This window comes from Microcaecilia unicolor, chromosome 4 (genome assembly GCF_901765095.1).
Source record: "Microcaecilia unicolor chromosome 4, aMicUni1.1, whole genome shotgun sequence".
Lineage (NCBI taxonomy): Eukaryota > Metazoa > Chordata > Amphibia > Gymnophiona > Siphonopidae > Microcaecilia > Microcaecilia unicolor.
This window is the reverse complement of record NC_044034.1, coordinates 45,289,639-45,306,745: the sequence shown is the minus strand read 5'-3', so window position 1 is coordinate 45,306,745 and position 17,107 is coordinate 45,289,639. Positions and strand designations below refer to the sequence as shown.

At 46.3% G+C, this 17,107-nt stretch overlaps 1 protein-coding gene across 1 annotated transcript in view; it reads right to left on the bottom strand.

Moving 5' to 3' along the window:
- PIWIL4 (piwi like RNA-mediated gene silencing 4) overlaps nucleotides 1-17,107 on the bottom strand; it is a 455,470-nt gene that overhangs the window by 322,756 nt on the left and 115,607 nt on the right. Inside the window, exons 5-6 of the mRNA XM_030200207.1 lie at nucleotides 11,288-11,409; nucleotides 2,036-2,116 (exon numbers count right to left, since the gene is read on the bottom strand). Coding sequence (XP_030056067.1) covers nucleotides 2,036-2,116; nucleotides 11,288-11,409 — 203 coding nt within the window. The remainder of the gene's footprint in view (nucleotides 1-2,035; nucleotides 2,117-11,287; nucleotides 11,410-17,107) is intronic.

Here is a 17,107-nt window from a genome sequence, read left to right as displayed (position 1 = left end):
ATACTGGAAACCATGAGATGAGATCAGGGAGCCCAGGGAAGAGGTGTAGATTGAGAAAAGAAGGGGTCCAAGGACAGATCCCTGGGGAACACCAACAGATAGGGGGATGGGGGTGGAGGAAGATCCATGAGAATGAACTCTGAAGGTGCGGTGGGAGAGATAGGAGGAGAACCAGGAGAGGACAGAGCCCTGGAACCCAAATGAGGACAGTGTGGCAAGAAGTAAGTCATGATTGACAGTGTCAAAAGCGGCGGATAGATCGAGGAGGATGAGGATGGAGTAGTGACCTCTTGATTTGGCAAGGAATAGGTCGTTACAGACTTTAGAGAGTGCCGTTTCTGTCGATCATAGAGGGCGAAAACCGGATTGAAGTGGATCGAGGATGGCGTGAGAGGAGAGAAAATCAAGGCAGCGGCTGTGAACGGCACGCTCAAGTATTTTGGAGAGGAAGGGTAGGAGGGAGATGGGGCGGTAGTTGGAGGGACAGGTAGGGTCAAGTGATGGTTTTTTGAGGAGAGGTGTGACTACGGCGTGCTTGAAGGTGTCAGGGACAGTTGCAGTGGAGAGAGAGAGGTTGAGGATATGACAGATGGAGGGGGTGACAGTATGAGAGATGATGTTGAGTAAGTTGGTGGGGATGGGATCAGAAGGGCAGGTGGTGCATTTCGAGGAGGAAAGAAGGCGAGCGGTTTCCTCCTCGGTGATGACAGGAAAGGAGGAGAAAGAGGCCTGGGTTGGTTGGTTGAGGGAGAGGGTTGAAGGGTGAAGAGGAGGAGATGGCTTGGTAGAGAACTCAAGGTTGATCTTTTGCACCTTGTCGCGGAAGTAATCAGCCAGTGATAGTAGTAGTAGTAGTAGTAGTACTGTAATCAAAAGTGCCTCCACTGTCCCTTTACTGTTGACATGAGTTTCCCTGCCCCAAGGATTTTAACTAGCCCTGCCTAACCCCACCCTAGCCTCACCCCATTCCACTTTACCTGAGCTTCCCCAAACAGTTGAATCACTGATCATATATGCCTATGCGGATTTTAACCCTCCCCTCTCTTTCATGTTGTTTGTTGTTTATGTTGTCTCTCTCTCTCTCGCTCTCTTTCTCGTTTCAGCTCCTGTGAGACTGCAAGACAGAAGTCATCTGAAGGACAGAAAACTTGAGACAAGCAAGGAATTGTCAACCTACATTATCCAGCTTTACTAATGGACTTTGCATGCTTATAATGTTGATAGTTTGGTAAATTAAATAGTGGTATCTACAGATACTAGGCAAGCAATGTGCTGCCCCCTTTCACATGGAGGCAGAGAATTGGGTCATGCCCTTGAACTACAAATCCCTGTAATCCTGTAGTTCCCTGTGATAGGTTTTTCAGATCACATGTCCTGTTCCCTGTGTCTTATAGGACTTTTTCTATCAGCTTGCCTTGTTCTCTATGCAGGCTGGGCAAGTTACCCCCCTCCCCAGCACCACACACACACTTTCTCTCTCCATTGGGTCTGTAAGAGTTAGTTTGCAACATATCTCCTCTGTGAACCAAAATTGTCTATGCTGTATTCTGTTGTATGATCTTCTCAAGCTACTGTGACTATCAAGATTTTCAGGCAAAACAACCACAGAAGGTGATCTCTCCACAGGAGAAAAGAAGAACAGCAGGTACACACAGTGGATCCAAAAAAAGAGTCAAGATTTTACCAGTGTAAAAATATAAACAGCATTACTCTCGGTGTGTTGTTGCATTACTGCCAGCATCAATCTTGCATGGAGAGAGAGCTTGTGAAGAGACTCCCAGTCTGCAAGGCAAAACCTCTTGTTCAGCACATCTGAACTGTAAGTTATTTTCCTTGTTTGATTACTGCATTAAAGAAGATTTTGGTTCAAGAGTTCTGAGTGTTCTCATAGTGATGTTCTATACACTGGTTTAAGCTGCATGCCAACCACATCTAGTGAGAGGGCAGAACAGTAGCATTACCACTTTAAACAATACGACTTCTCTTAAAATTACTTACCCATATTGCAAAAAAATGCACCAAAAGTAAAACATACCTATGCTGTGGAATTTGCACAGGATCAGAGGGACTGTAGTAGTTTCGTCCAACCTGGTGCATCGACAGCATTTTCAAAATCCTAAAAATATGTAATGTTTTGATTAAAAGTGTTCTAATAGCTCACAGAAGCATAAAATAGTTGCAGAAGAGAATTCTGAGCAGAAAGATGACCTACAGATCTAGTTTTGCATCTCTTTTACTAACATGTGGTAAATTTTGTACTTACCATACCTTGATTGCAAAAGCCTGTGCAGTAAATGCAGGGGTGTGCCCAACATCTCTCCTGCATTTAACGCACAGGGCAGACACTTACTGCACAGGCACCGTGTTAGGATGCACAGGCAGATAAGGTGGCTGCACCCATGCTATCTGACAAAATATGCAAAACAGTGCTGGCCTAGCACAACTGTTCCACGGTGGCACAACCCAATCGAGCCCCCCCCCCCCACAAGAGCAGACCCCTTCAACTCTCCCCCCAAGAACAGATGCCCCTTCAAAAACCTCAACCCTATCCCAACCCGAAACCTCTCTCTGCCCCCAGAACTTACCCAGAGATCGCCTTGGTAGTCTAGTGATATTCCTTTACTCTCTTTCCTGCACTTCCCTGGGTTCAAATGGCACTCATAGCAATAGTCTCACAGAACTACCGCTAAGGGCTAATCTGCCAGTTAAGGGCAGATATATAGCAGGTTTACCCCTAGCAGTAGTAATATTAGACTACCACTAGGGGTTCACAAGTACCATTCTGGAACCAGGGCAGTGCTGGGATGGGAGTGGAGGGAGACCTTTTCATCTTGGACCACTAGACTAGCAGGGCAACTCCTAGGAACGTCCCTGGTGGGTCGAGGTATTGAGGGTAGGTCTGATCTGGAGTGGATCAGCTTGGGAATGGGCCTATTCTGGGGGGAGGGGTCAGACTGAGGGAGAAACAGGTATTTTAAGATGGCATTAAGTGCAGACATGCTACTGGAAATCATGACAGTGAATGGCACTGACCCATGAACTAGCTTTTACAGCTGACTACACCTCCACTTCACCCATCTCATGCCCATTATTAATCTTTGCTGCCTACTTACATTAGGCATTAAAGATTAATAACAGATAAAAAAATTGATGATATTTTAAAATATCAAAAATGTCAGATCAACAGACTGAGGGTCCAATATTGAGCAGCCGGCAGGTAGTGCATTTGCTGTCCACCACTGGCGTTAAACCCAGATATTAAATGCTGGGCCATATCTGGAGACCAGCACTGAATATCCGGGTTTATTTTGGCCACTAAAAGGTTTAACTGGTTATGCCTATATTCAGCACTAACCAGTTACCTTTTCAGCGGTCAAAGATAGGTCTGCTATTTAAGCAGTCTGCTTTGACCGCTCAATATAGCCAGTTTGACGCTATCAGCACCTAGCCAGCTAGTCACTAACCGGGATATGCTGCAGGAGATAACTGGTTATCTCCCACTGAATATCCACGGTTAAGCGCTTAAACCCTATTTAATCCAGTTACATAGTTTTGAATATCAGGGGGTGAGTGTCCCAAACCTCTGAAGACTGCTAGGACCAGTGCAACTATTAGAATTATACTACTGAATATGTAAGCAACACCCCAAAAAGTAACTGTTAAAACAAATATATGATAGAAATTTCTAACTGTTAAAACAAATATATGATGGAAATTTATATCTAGGGAATTTTTGTGTTACAAAAAAATGTTTACTTATTTAAGAATATAATTTTTGCTTTGTTTTTTCCCAGCAGCCTCCTTCAGTTTCTTGGGCTTCCAATCAAACTGGAATCTACCTCAACTGGAACTATAACACCCATGGATTTCCAGTGTTGGCTACCCAAACATTCTCCTCAACTGTTATAAGCTCCTGTCCTCCCTCTCTTTTAGCAAGTCCTTATATGAAGGCAGACCTCTAACAGTAGAAGCGCGAGACTACCACGAGAGCTTGCTACAGCCATTTTCAACTTGGAGACACTAGGGGCAGGAGCAAGTGGGATTTGCTCCTGCCCAACAGACCTCACTGGACCATCAAGGAAGTAGAGGTAGGCCCTGGAGGGGGGCCTATATCTGGGTGAGTAGCTGGGTGGAGGTGGTGAAGGGGCCAGTAGGGGGGTTTGGCATCGGGGAGGAGCTTGTGAGACAGAATCGGGCAGGGTGCAATGTTGCTGGAGGGCATCCAGAGAAGAGGGAGTCTGGCATCTGGAGGTGGATGCAGGAGAAAGAGGAGCTGAATCACAGCTTTGGCAACTACCCAGAAGTTACACAGATGCCAGACAATATTCAGTGCCAGAACCCAGATAGCTAAGTGTACCTCTCATGAACCTTGAAACTAATGGGTGAGTGGACAGGATTTTCCTTCAATGTGGTGATGGCAAGCTGATAGGTGGAGGCACACTGAAGAGGTCTTCAGACCTGAATCTGAAAGTTGAAGGAGCTGGGAGAGAATCTGCAGTATTACACATAACAAAGGATTCTGTTTGAACCTTAGTCCATGTGGAAATGTGAATCACTTGAATTCATATGAATTTCTAGTTGTGGGTTTCCTGGAAGCTAGCAGGCAGTTGATTACTGTCCAGTCAACATCCACACCATGAGAGGCAGACCCTTCATACTGGGTTGCAACAGGAGACTTTGTGTTGCATTAGTAGTGTGGGATAGATGACGTCTGAAAGTAAATTGATGACCCAGTGGTAGAATGAGTAAACGGGAAGAACACAGTTGTCTTGACCAATGCACAGCAATAAGAATTACTCAAGCTCTGTCTGTGTGTACCTTCAGTATGACTCTTGAAACTAAGGGAAATGGAGGGAAGGTATAGAGGAGGCCTTGACTCCAGGATATTGAAAGGCATTGTCAGCTAGCCTGTCTAGGATTGGATGTATGAAACAGAAGAGAAAGGGCATGATATTCAAAGGATTTGTGCTCCTAACTTTGAGAGTTATGCTTATAAATTGAAAATTTACTAAGGCTGAGAGTATAAATTTTCCTCAAAATTTCACTAAACTCTTAAAATTAGGAGCAAAAAAGCAGGTGGCAACAGGGGAGGATTTAGGGCAGTGAAAACAAGTTAGAAGTTTAGCAGGGCTGCCTTACGCAAGGGCGATGAGGCAGCCGCACAGGACCCCGCACTTCAAGGAGCCTTGAGCCCCACCAGTGGAACTGGTCTTCCATCCTGAGCCTGGCAGTTGGCAGTGTTTTCTATGTTCCCCCACCATATATTTATTAAAAATCTTACATACCACACAATCCAAAAGTTCGCAGCGGTTCACAAAATATAAATATCGGTTTGCACAGGGCCCCACTATTCCTAAGGCTGGCCCTGGAGCTTAGCACTGATTTTTAGCACTAAGCTCATAAATCTAGGCAAATGAATGGCAGGCATAAATTTATGAGCATAACTTTTAAACTATTAATTTAAGGTGAGTTTTCAGCTGAAAAGTTATACTTTTAGTTTGGTTGAAAAATAGGGCACAAATTTAGGAAGCTAACCTAGGAGCATAAATTTAAGAGCTCAGAATATTCTGAATATTGGGCCCAAAACGTTTTGCATTTTGTGCACATATGAATAGGTCTATTTCTGGAGTACCCCAGCATTGAACAGACACTGTGCTACTTGTTGACCAAGAGATCATTTTTGAGGGTCTAGCTTTCAACTTAAGTCCACTATCTGATTATGTTACTCTGGCAAGTACACTGCTTGTAATGTGACCTACATAGAACATGTAAGGTTTCAGTGTCTCAAAGCCTCTCGACAGAGGTGTTGAAAAGTGAAACCTTCTTGTTTACAGTACATACAAGATAGCAACTTAATTGTCTATTCTTACAAGCACAATCATGTTTCAGATCCAGGGTATGAAGGTTTGCAATGCACTGAAAATTGCTCTGAGCTGTAGGACATTTATATGTAGATATTGTGCCTGTGTTTCATATTCTTTGCATATAAAGATGGAAGAAGTGGGCTTCCCAGCTATGCATGGAGTAACTGTGGTGAGACTAATGTAAAAGTGTCATGAATGGGCATCCTTGGATTAGGTTGTCTGCATCAAGCCACCTTTGCAGAGATTGTTCGACTACTGTAATGCGGTTTATGCTGGACTCAAGACACCATTAATTAGAAAAATACAAACTTGCTCAAAATACAGCAGCTCATCTTGTACTTAAAGCTAATCATTACTCCAAAGCGACCCCGCTTCTATTCAAACTTCACTGGTTACCAATATGTTTACGCATTACTTTCAAATTATGTGAATTCATTCATCAAATAATCTATGGTTCATCCCCATCTTACATGCAGAATCTTGTGGCTTTGCCAACACGTAACACTAAAAAATCCTCTGAAAGCTAATTGAAAAAGGTATTAGCCTAGTCTAATAAAAAGGTATTTTATTTTCCATTTTCAAGTGCCTGAACTGAGCGTAAGCAGGAGGGCCGGCATTGGTGGCTGAAGCACGCTGCCATCTGCTGCACTGCTCAAATAGCACGGTATGGGGATCATGCAGTGAACCTCTTCAGCTAGCGGGGCTTGGGCAGCTCCACCAGCGATTCAACCAGTGCCACAATTTTAGGGTGGGTTTATGCTCAAAGCGAGGGGGAGGGGGAGGGGGAGGGGGAGGGGGAGACCCCCCCCCCCCCCCCCGCAGTTATGTCCCTGGGGAGAATAGATGCTGGATAGGGGATGTAATATAGTGAACTGAAACAGTCCCTCTTACTATCCCTGCTGTCACTGGTGTAAATAAAATATTTTCTGGAATGGCCGTGAAATTGAGGTGAGTGAAGGGGCAGAGCCATGAGGTAGAGTGGGCAGAGCTTGGGCCGTGTACTAAAATCTCCCTCAAAAATCGGGACCACTTGGCAGCTCTGCCTTTATCTCCTGGACCACCTCTTTTATCTTTCTTCTCAACCCCTGAAATTCATTTTTGAGCTCAAGTGCCCACTCTTTAAGCTCCGCTTTTGTGATAGGGGCAGAGTCATCTGATATGTGGCTGCACAGCGAATTCCATGTAGAGGGGTCCTCATTGGAAGCACTATCACCCAAGTCTGACAGCACCATGTGAAAAGCACCCACACATATCGCAGGCCGCACACATCTCCTGAACGTGAGGTGCCTCGGGACTCGTCTGGCTTCTTTTTTGCCAGCATAATTTTGTTGTTAACCAGATCAGGGACAATGCTTCCTCAAAAATATACAGTATTCTCATGAGGTAATCACTCAGGATGCTGAGTTTATTTGCTAACCAGGCCGGAGCTCTGTCTTCACCCAGCCATGTCGCCTAATGATGTCACCGGATGTATAAATTCTGAAGAACTGTCTGACCAACCCAGATGTTGCGTCAGCAGTCTTGTTCTAGTCAGTAGTGAGATGTGAACATGTGGACTGATAATCATGTTGCAGCCCTGCAAATCTCTTCTAGGGAGGCTGATCTCAGGTGAACTACTAATGCTGCCATGGCTCTAACACTGTGAACCTTGACATCTTGACATGGCTCTCCAGAGTCAGCCCAACTTGGGTGTAAGTGAAGGAGATGCAGAGATGAGCTTACCCTCTACATGGTGATGAGCTCGGAGGTGGACCCTTACAGAGCTAGTCGTGAGACCAGTCTCAGAGAGATGTAGAAGGTATTCAAGCAATTTTTGTGTAAGAGAAAGATCTATGGCCTTGTCCTCTCACCAGACAGTAAACCTCTCCACTTAAAACCATATGACCTTCTTGTGGAATCTCTCCTGGAAGCACACAAAACTTGGGAGACACCCTCCGGCAGGTTAGGAAGTCAACCTCTGGTCTCTCAATATCCAAGCCATGAGGGCTAGGGACTGAAGGTTGGCATGCAATAGGAGCCCCTGAGGTCCTGGCAAGCTTGTTCCAGAAGAAGGGGAAACCATATTTGCCTTGGGCAGTATAGGCTGATGAGGACCATGGTTCCTCTGCCTTGCTTGATTTTCAAGACAGCTTTTGCTCTGAGAGGTGTTGAAGGATGCACATACAAAAGGCCCTAACCCCAATCAAGGGAGAATGGCATCCGAGGCTAGTCTGCTCTGTGATCTCAGCCTGGAGCAGTACTGGAGGAATCTGTGGTTCTCAGGTGAGTGCAAAGGAGGTCCACAAAGTGGGTGCCCCAGTCTTGGAAGATCTCCCAGGCTACGCCCATGTTCAGTGACCACTGGAGTAGCTGCATGACCTGACTCAGCCTGTCTGCTAGGCAATTGTTTTTTCCTGCCAGATAGGTGGCTCTGAGAACCATCCAATGGGATGTGGTCCAGTGCCACTTCCTGACACAGTAGTTATGAATTCATGCCTTCATACTTCTTGACATAATATATTGAAACCTGTTTGAATGAGAACAATTTGATTCAATAGTTAATCTCTGAAAGCCTTTACAACATTCCATATGGCCCATAACTCTAGGAGGTTGACCTAGTGTTGTCTCTTCTGAGTAAACCACTAGACCAGGATGTGGAGTCCATGTACATGCATCCCCACTTCAGTTTGAATGCATCAGTCGTCAATGTCTTCTGAGGCAGAGGAATTTGGAATGGTAGTCTCTTAGCCAAATTACTGTGAATGAGCCACCAAGACAGAGATTTCCCGAGGGAAGGAGAGACAGTAATGACATCCACTAGGTTCCTGTTGATCTGGAACCATTGAGAAGCTATAGTCCACTGAGCTGGCCTCAAATACAGATGTCCCATGGGCTCATCCTTGATCTCCAAATCAAATGGGGCAGACTTAGCCATCTCCCTAATAAAATCAGAAAAGGAGAATTCTTTGGTGGGGTCTGAAAGGATACCAAGTGACCCCTCCTCTGAGAGGACCTCTGGTACTTCTTCAGAATCCCAGGAGTGGTCTGAATCACTTATAGACATCCAGGGAGAATTATTTCTGTCTGTGCCTACCTTGGTCTACTGACAGGTTGATCAGGCCCTGCATGGGAGCACCAAGGAACTAGTGATCTCCAGTAGTCCAAAGAAGCTGCCTATCCCAAGGGGCTGGAGACTGGCATCACTTAATGTGAACCAGCTCTGATACTCTGCGAGGTATTGGAATTGATGCATATGTGACAAGCAGGGCATGGGCATGAAGAATGGGTGAATCTCCACCAGAGATGACATAGAAACCCTCGATGCACTGGCATTGTGTCATGCTAAGAGGCGCCCCTATCTCCTCTTGGAGTATGGCCTAGATCCACTTCTCAAGGTGAGCTGCTGGTAAAGGCTAGGGCTCAGCAGTGTGGTCATATCCCTTGAAGACACTGAGGCTGAATCAATGGTTGGTTCTGGCTCGATGGAGGCTAGTGCACCTTTTCCAAGTCCTTGGAGGGTGAGCAGCCCCTACAGCGGGGGTGTCTCTTAGGTATTAATGGCTTTAATGCTCTAGTGCTCTCGATACCATGCCAAGAGGGGGAACTGATGCCAATGCTTCAGCTACAGTTTATTAAATTTTGATATACCGCCAATACGTTATCATATCACGTGGTATCATTGTCCTGTATATAATATGTAAACCGTTTTAACTGTAACCACAGAAAGGTGATATATCAAATCCCATTCCTTTTTTTCAGCATCGACAAGGATGAAGATGAATCCTTTCTTATGCTCAGGGTGGGATCAGAGGATACCCAATCCTGATGGCTGCTACCAACTCTCGATGTCGAGGCAGGCACAGACCTCCTTGATTTTGATGCAATCTAGTGTCCAATGCAGCTTTGGGACTGATGCTTTTGTTTCCAAAATTGATGAACCAGCTTCTCTGCACCAAAAATACATTTGTGCTACTTTTCACAACCTCACATACTACTTGATATCTGTGAATAGAGTTTACAAGAAGGATTATGGTTGGGCCCCAAACACTGCAGTTACCAATATGAATGTCCATGAGGGACAAGGTTCTTTCACACTGGGTGCACTTTTAACAACCACTGGGAGTTGTACAGGACACGTTGAGGAAAAATGGCTTGATTTTGGAAAACAAATACCCCGACTGGGACGCTTGAGGCCTAAGGGGGCCTATAGGCTCATTTTCAAAGCACTTAGCCTCCCAAAGTTCCATAGAAACCTATGGAACTTAGCCTCCCAAAGTGCTTTGAAAATATGCCTCCTAGTGAGCCACAGGAAAGAAAGGAGACTTAAGAAATGCCGGAAACCTGACTGGAGAACTAAAAGGGAAGGGTAGGCTCAAAGGCTTCTCACAGTTGAGAGCGCTCCATCGGATGACATCACCTATCAGTGTGGTGATCTTTATCCTGCTTGTCCTCAAAGAGTGTAAGTTACCCCCGCCATTACAGAATAGTGTTTAGGCACTCTGAAGGCACTTTTAAAGGTAAGTGCTAGTATTCTAGACATTTACATGAGCAAGGAGTGTGTAAATGTGGGTGCCTAGATTACATGTAAAGCACTATCCCCTGGATTCTATATATGGTGACTAAAGTTGCATGTGCAAATCAGCAACTTAACTGCTAATCAGCGGTGATAATGGGCCACTAACAAGCAATTAGGAGTGGAGGAGTGGCCTAGTGGTTAGGGTGGTGGACTTTGGTCCTGGGGAACTGAGGAACTGAGTTCAATTCCAACTTCAGGCACAGGCAGCTCCTTGTGACTCTGGGCAAGTCACTTAACCCTCCATTGCGCCATGTAAGCCGCATTGAGCCTGCCATGAGTGGGAAAGCGCGGGGTACAAATTTAACAAAAAAAAAATTATCAGCACTAATTAGAATTTACATGTGCGACTCTGTAAGCATAATCTGTAAAATGGTGCAAGTAAATCCGAATGTGCATATCAGAAAAGGGGGTGATGCTATGGGAGCTCCTATAATTTACTCACAGTTACAGAATATGCCCAATCTGCGCCTAAATAAAGACATGGACATTTACACCAGGATTTACTTGCCATAAATGGCTGCACCTAAATTTTAGTCATGGGAATGGCCACTGCATGTATTCTATAAACCACACCTCACTATAGGCGAGGTTTATAGAATAGCGCTAAGTTTGGCACCAATTGTTTTGTGCCATATATAGAATCTGGCCCTATAAGGGCAATTCTATAATGCTGCATTATATTTTTTAAAAGGCACTTAGATATTCAGTCCAGTGCTGAATATCTCATTGATTTTTGAAAAATCAAGCTGAAAGTGCATAACTAGCTACATAACAATTTGTATGTTGTAAACTATGATTGAATGCCACAAAGACTTACTGTTCATTACAGTTATCCATAAAACATTCAGAATCACAAGCAACAACTTACTTCTTGAAGAGGATATTGAAAAACTGAATGCAAACTGGGGACCCAGATGGAAGCTGGCTTGTTAGCCTGACTGTAATTTTTACAGTCTCACCGTTTTTAGTTATACTTGATAACTCTGTGACCTTTGGGGGGGAAAAAAAGTTTTTTTTAAATAAACTTTAACTAAGTATACAAGTTCTGGCTGTACTGAGTTGGCATGTTTTATGCTTTATATAGCATTTTCAGGTATAAAAATGATATAGGTAAACATTTAAGACTTATAACTGAATACTTTGTACCAACTGTTTATTTCTCAAGTTCTCACTCTAGGTTAAAATGTTTGTTTTGTAATGACTGTGAAACAATAGACAATAAAAATAAAAGTATACACTACACCAAATTATTAAAAAGACTAGAAAAACAGGCCCGTTTCTGACACAAATGAAACAGGCGCTAGCAAAGTTTTCCTCGGAGTGTGTATGTTTGAGAGAGTGTTGTGTGAGAGTGACTGTGTGAGAGAGAGTGAATGTGTGAGTGTGTGTGTATGACAGAGAGAGTGTGAGACTGGGTGTGAGTGTGTCCGTGAGAGAGAGAGTGTGTGTGTGAGAATGAGAGTGTGTGCCATGGGCCCTCTGAGTTCCAGGGTCGTCCCCCCTCCCTCCAAGTTCCAGGGTCGTCCCCCCCCTCCCTCCGAGCTCCAGGGTCATCCGTCCCTTCCTCCCTCCGAGTTCCAGGGTTGTCCCCTCCCTCCGAGTTCCAGGGTCATCCGTCCCCTCCCTCCCTCCAAGTTCCAGGGTTGTCCCCTACCTCCCTCCCTCGCTCTGAGTTTCAGGGTCGTCGTCCCGCTCCCTCCCTTCCTCCGAGTTCCAGGGTCATCCCCCCTCCCTCCGAGTTCCAGGGTCATCCCCCCTCCCTCCGAGTTCCAGGGTCGTCCTTTCCCTCCCTCCGTCCCCTCGAGTGTCAGGGTCCCCCCCTCCCTCCCTCTCTCAGAGTTTCAGGGTCCCCCTCCCTCTCTCCAAGTTTCAGGGTCCCCTCCCATTTCCAGGATCCCCCGCCCCCCCAGTTCTAGGGTCGTCGTCCCTCCCTTCCTCCCTCCCTCCCTTCCAGTTCCAGCACCCCTCCCTCCGAATTTTAAAAGTCATCTTCACTTATCACGTCGGAGTTACGGCGGCTGTCAGCAGCGGTAAAAGGCGTGCAGGCTCGGCCCTTCTCTCTCTCTCTTAGCTCTGGTCCCGCCCTCATTTCCTGTTTCCACAAGGGTGAGACCAGAGCTGAGAGAGAAGGGCCGAGCCTGCACGCCTTTTACCGCTGCTGACAGCCGCCGTAAACCCGACGTGGTAATTGAAGATGCTTTTTAAAATTTGGAGGGAGTGGGCCTGTAACTGGAAGGGAGGGAGGGAGGGAGGGTCGACGACACCCTCATGCGTGTGACGTTGCGTTCCGTTGCCTAGCAACTCTGCAGCGTTCCATTCCAGTGGTTGGTCACTGCTGTGTTTGACGTACCCAGAAGTACGTGACGTCAATTCAAGAGATGGAGCCTTACAGAGAGTACGAATGCTTCAAGGCTTCACTGCCACGGAGTCAGCTTCAGAACGTTGGAGATGCGTTTTATTATATAGGATAATATAATTTCAAATTTAAACATATGTAATCCCTCATTACAATGGGGATTACTAAGAGTTATCTGAGAGAATTCTCCAGAGACTCTGAGAGGAGAAATCTGGAATTGAGGGTGGTAAAAAAAATCCAGGCCGGGGGGGGGGGGGGAAGATAAGTTGCAAGGGGAAATGTTTCTAGCTACTGAGTGACAGTGTGAGAGGAGTTAAGCATTAATAAATATTATGGATGGGGAGTGCACGAGGTCTTTGGTTGCCTTCACCCCCACCAGGACCCTTGAAGGAGAGGGGATATCCTGGAAAGGCCAGATAATCGGCTGAGTCAAAGAGGGAGTTATTGTCAGCCAAAGGCAGTAACTGTTTGAGAGGAGTGCTCTGAGTGGGCAAAGAGAGTCCAGCTCATGAGCAGGAACAGGGAACAGCCTGTCCAAAGCCTGAGGGTGCAGCTCAATGACATGCAACTCTGGAGGACAGGACGGACAAGAAGGTCTGCTGGAGGAGTTTGCTAGTGACAACCACCACTACCAGCATAGTCGTGGATTATACAGCCAAAGGGACGGGTGATGAATTGTTGTATATATGTACACTACTGAAACAGGCCCGTTTCTGAAAGAAATGAAACGGGCGCTAGCAAGGTTGTCCTCTAATGGCAATTATGTTTTTAAGGGAACTGTTAGGAGATAGTATGTGTGAAAGAGAGTGAGTATGTGTAAGACAGAGAAAGAGTGTGTGTCAGAGACAGAGAGTGTGTGATTAAGAGTGAGACAGAATGTGTGTGTCTGTCTGTGTGAGTGAGAGAGTGTAGTGTGTTTCCCGTGTGCACCAATTATGCTGTCTCCCCTGCATTCATCCATATGCAGGCAACGTTCTCTGTGCCCTGCCCACTCCATCCATCCATGTGCAGCAACTCTCCCCTGCCCCCTCCATCATCACACCTTCCCCCTCCACCTCAATCCGAGTTTCAGGCCCCCCTCCCTCCCAATTTCAGGGCCCCCTCCCCCCCCTACGTGTTCCAGTGTCCCCCCTCCCTCCCTCCCACCCATTTCCAGGGTCCCCACTCCCTCCGTCCCAGTTCCAGGGTCCGTCCCTCCGTCCCTCCCTTCCCTCCCAGTTCCAGGGTCGTCGTCCCTCCCTTCCTTCCTTTCTCCATTCAAGTTCCAGGCACCCTCCCTCCGATTTTTAAAACTCATCTTCACTTACCATGACAGCGTTACGGCGGCCAGCAACAGCGGTACAAAGCGTGCAGGCTCGGCCCTTCTCTCTCTGTCAGCTCTGGTCCCGCCCTCATTTCCTGTTTCCGCAAGGGCGGGACCAGAGCTGACAGAGAGAGAAGGGCCGAGCCTGCACGCTTTGTACCACTGTTGCCAGCCGCCGTAAGAGAAGATGAGTTTTAAAAATCGGAGGGAGGGTGCCTGGAACTTGAAGGGAGGGAGGGAGGAAGCACGTTGGAGGAGAGTGACGTCAGGAGAGCAACGTTCCAATGTCTCAGCCCTGTTTTTTTTTTTGGCGCTTCCCGCCTCCTGGCTTCAAATTTCTGTGGGAGAGTGACGTCAGCTGGTGGTTACGAACGCAGCCAGAGACATTGGAATGTTGCAAGACCAAATTATTATATTAGGTATTTCAGGACTGTTTTAAGAAACTGTTTAATTAAAGGATAAAACCGTACCAAATGGTCTTGGATGGACAGAAAAACTCATAAACCAAATGCTGACTGTATATAGGGAATTATGGAGTTTGGATTAATTGCCTGTTGCACAGATCAGTAAAGTTTGCATAAAACGCATCCCCTTGATGTGGCAAGTTTTCCTTGAGAGTGAGGGAACAGCCTACTCCCAGACTGTACAAGGATACATCGTACGGCCTCCTGGATTTTTATCCGGCCCCAGCCTGCACCCAAGCTCATGTGAGAAAGACTGAATTGTGAGTAAAGGGTGAATTGTGACTATATCTGTTTATGGCCCGGGTCAGTCAGAGAACTGAGATGGTTGATGAGACCTGGGTTACACATATAAATATATAATCTAAACATTAAAACTCAACCACTGCAAGTGGAGGTGTCTAGAAGAGGACTAAGGTACGCTTCCCAACTGCTGAAATAACGGATGTTATCCACGGAAATGGAGCAAGATGCCCAGAATTCTGAATAGGCTGGACCTGAGAAGAGCACCATTTATTTCTTTTAACTTTCATTTATATGATATGGTGTTTCTTTTCCAACTTAACCACTGTTTGTTTTTATTTGTAAACCACTATGAGGCAGATGCAGCAACCAAACGTAAAAAAATCTAAATTGTTAAAGTCCCTAACGATTTTAAAATAACGAAAAATGCACCAAAAAAAAAAGTCACACATGCTGAGATCGGTAGTGAAACGTACAATGTATGAAAGAATCACAATACACATCGTTAATCGGCCCCCAAATCATGCGCAGAGCAGCCAAGCGTTATGTTAGCTGCTCTGCGCATGCCACAAACAGTCAAAACACAGTCAAATCGCAAGCACATGGCTCCCAAATAAAAACAAAAATAAAAAAAAAGGGTCGGGAGGGGGCAAGGGCGCTCATCAGGAGCGTCCTGTACAGACGGCCTTGCCCCCCCCCCCCCCGCTGCTCCCCACTTTCCGCCGCTCCCCCCACCCCGAAAAAGCAAAATTCTAGCAGCCCCTGCCCCCTCCCCACTTTCCGCCGCTCCCCCCACCCCGAAAATGCAAAATTCAAGCAGCCCCTGCCCCCCTCCCTTCCTCACTACTCTCACCTCAGCTCCGCCTCCCGACATCCTCCGTCCTGTGCCCCGCCCCCTTTTGGGGTCGTCGCCGCCATTCCCCTCCTCCATCGGGCCCCCCTCCCTCTTACCGGGCCCGTGCAGCGCCTCTCTCCTCTGTCCGAAGGCGCTGCACGGGCAAGAAGAAAGCCTGATGCCTGCCTTCGCCCAGCTTCTACGGCGCGTCTTTCTCCTGCTGGGCCCGCCCCTTTCTGACGTCGGTAACCGTACAGGACGCTCCTGATGAGCGCCCTTGCCCCCTCCCGATCCTTTTTTTATTTTTATTTTTTTATGTGTTTTCTGACGTCCTTTGGACCAATCACAGCGCTTTTAGCTCTGCTAATGCGCTGGGATTGGCTCAAAGTTTGTTTATTTTTTCACTTAACACTTTTTCCTGCCACGGAGCTGTCCTAACGAGAGGTCCAGACCTCTCGTTAGTTTTCCTGCCTTTTTCCTGCGTAAAGGCAATCGGAAAAGGTTAGTGCATGTCGTTTCAATGGGGTTTTCACACTAATTGCTCATCTCCATTCCGTTTTCGTTAGCTGCTACTGTCGTCGGAAAATAGGCTTAAGTGCATGGAAAGGATAGGAAATTCTTCCCTGAGGGCTCATTTAACGATGAAAAACGTTTAGTGCATCTACCTCTATGACGGTTTTCCAAATGATGGTATATTACATTTTTAAATCAATTGTAAATTGTTATCCATTGAGCCCTTGCTTCCAGATGCAACACTGTAGACAGCAAATTAAGTTTTGAACAATCATGCTGGCTCATCTAGGGTTTGAATTTAATGATAACCACAGGTTCCTTTAAACCAACCATGCTTTTTAAAAGGTCTCTATTATTTGGCTTGCTAGGCCAAAGACAAGTAGCACAAAAAATATGGGAGCAACAGATTTATTTGGATTTTGCTCACAGCTTTTTCAGTACTTGCTCAAGGTGAGTTACATTCAGGTACACTGGCCAGCTTATTTTCGAAAGAGATAAACGCCTATATTTCGACCCAAATCGGGAGATGGGCGTCTTTCTCCCGTGGGCACCCAAATCGGTATAATCGAAAGCCGATTTTGGGCGTTTCCAACTGCAATCCGTCGTGGAAACAGGTAAAGTTGACGGGGGCGTGGTGAAGGCGGGACTGGGGCGTGTTTATCGGCTGAGCAGAGATAGGTGCCTTTGGGCGATAATCGAAAAAACAAAGGCGTTTTTAGCGCGAATTTAGATCACTTTTTTGGACCCTTTTTTTTCACGAACAAGTCCCAAAAAAATGACCAGATGACCACCGGAGGGAATCGGGGATGACCACCCCTGACTCCCCCAGTGGTCACTAACCCCCTCCACCAAAAAAAAAAAAAAAAAAAAACTTTAAAAACTTTTTTCCCAGCCTGTATGCCAGCCTCAAATGCAATACCCAGCTCCATCACAGCAGTATGGAGGTCCCTGGAGCAGTTGTTAGTGGGTGCAGTGGA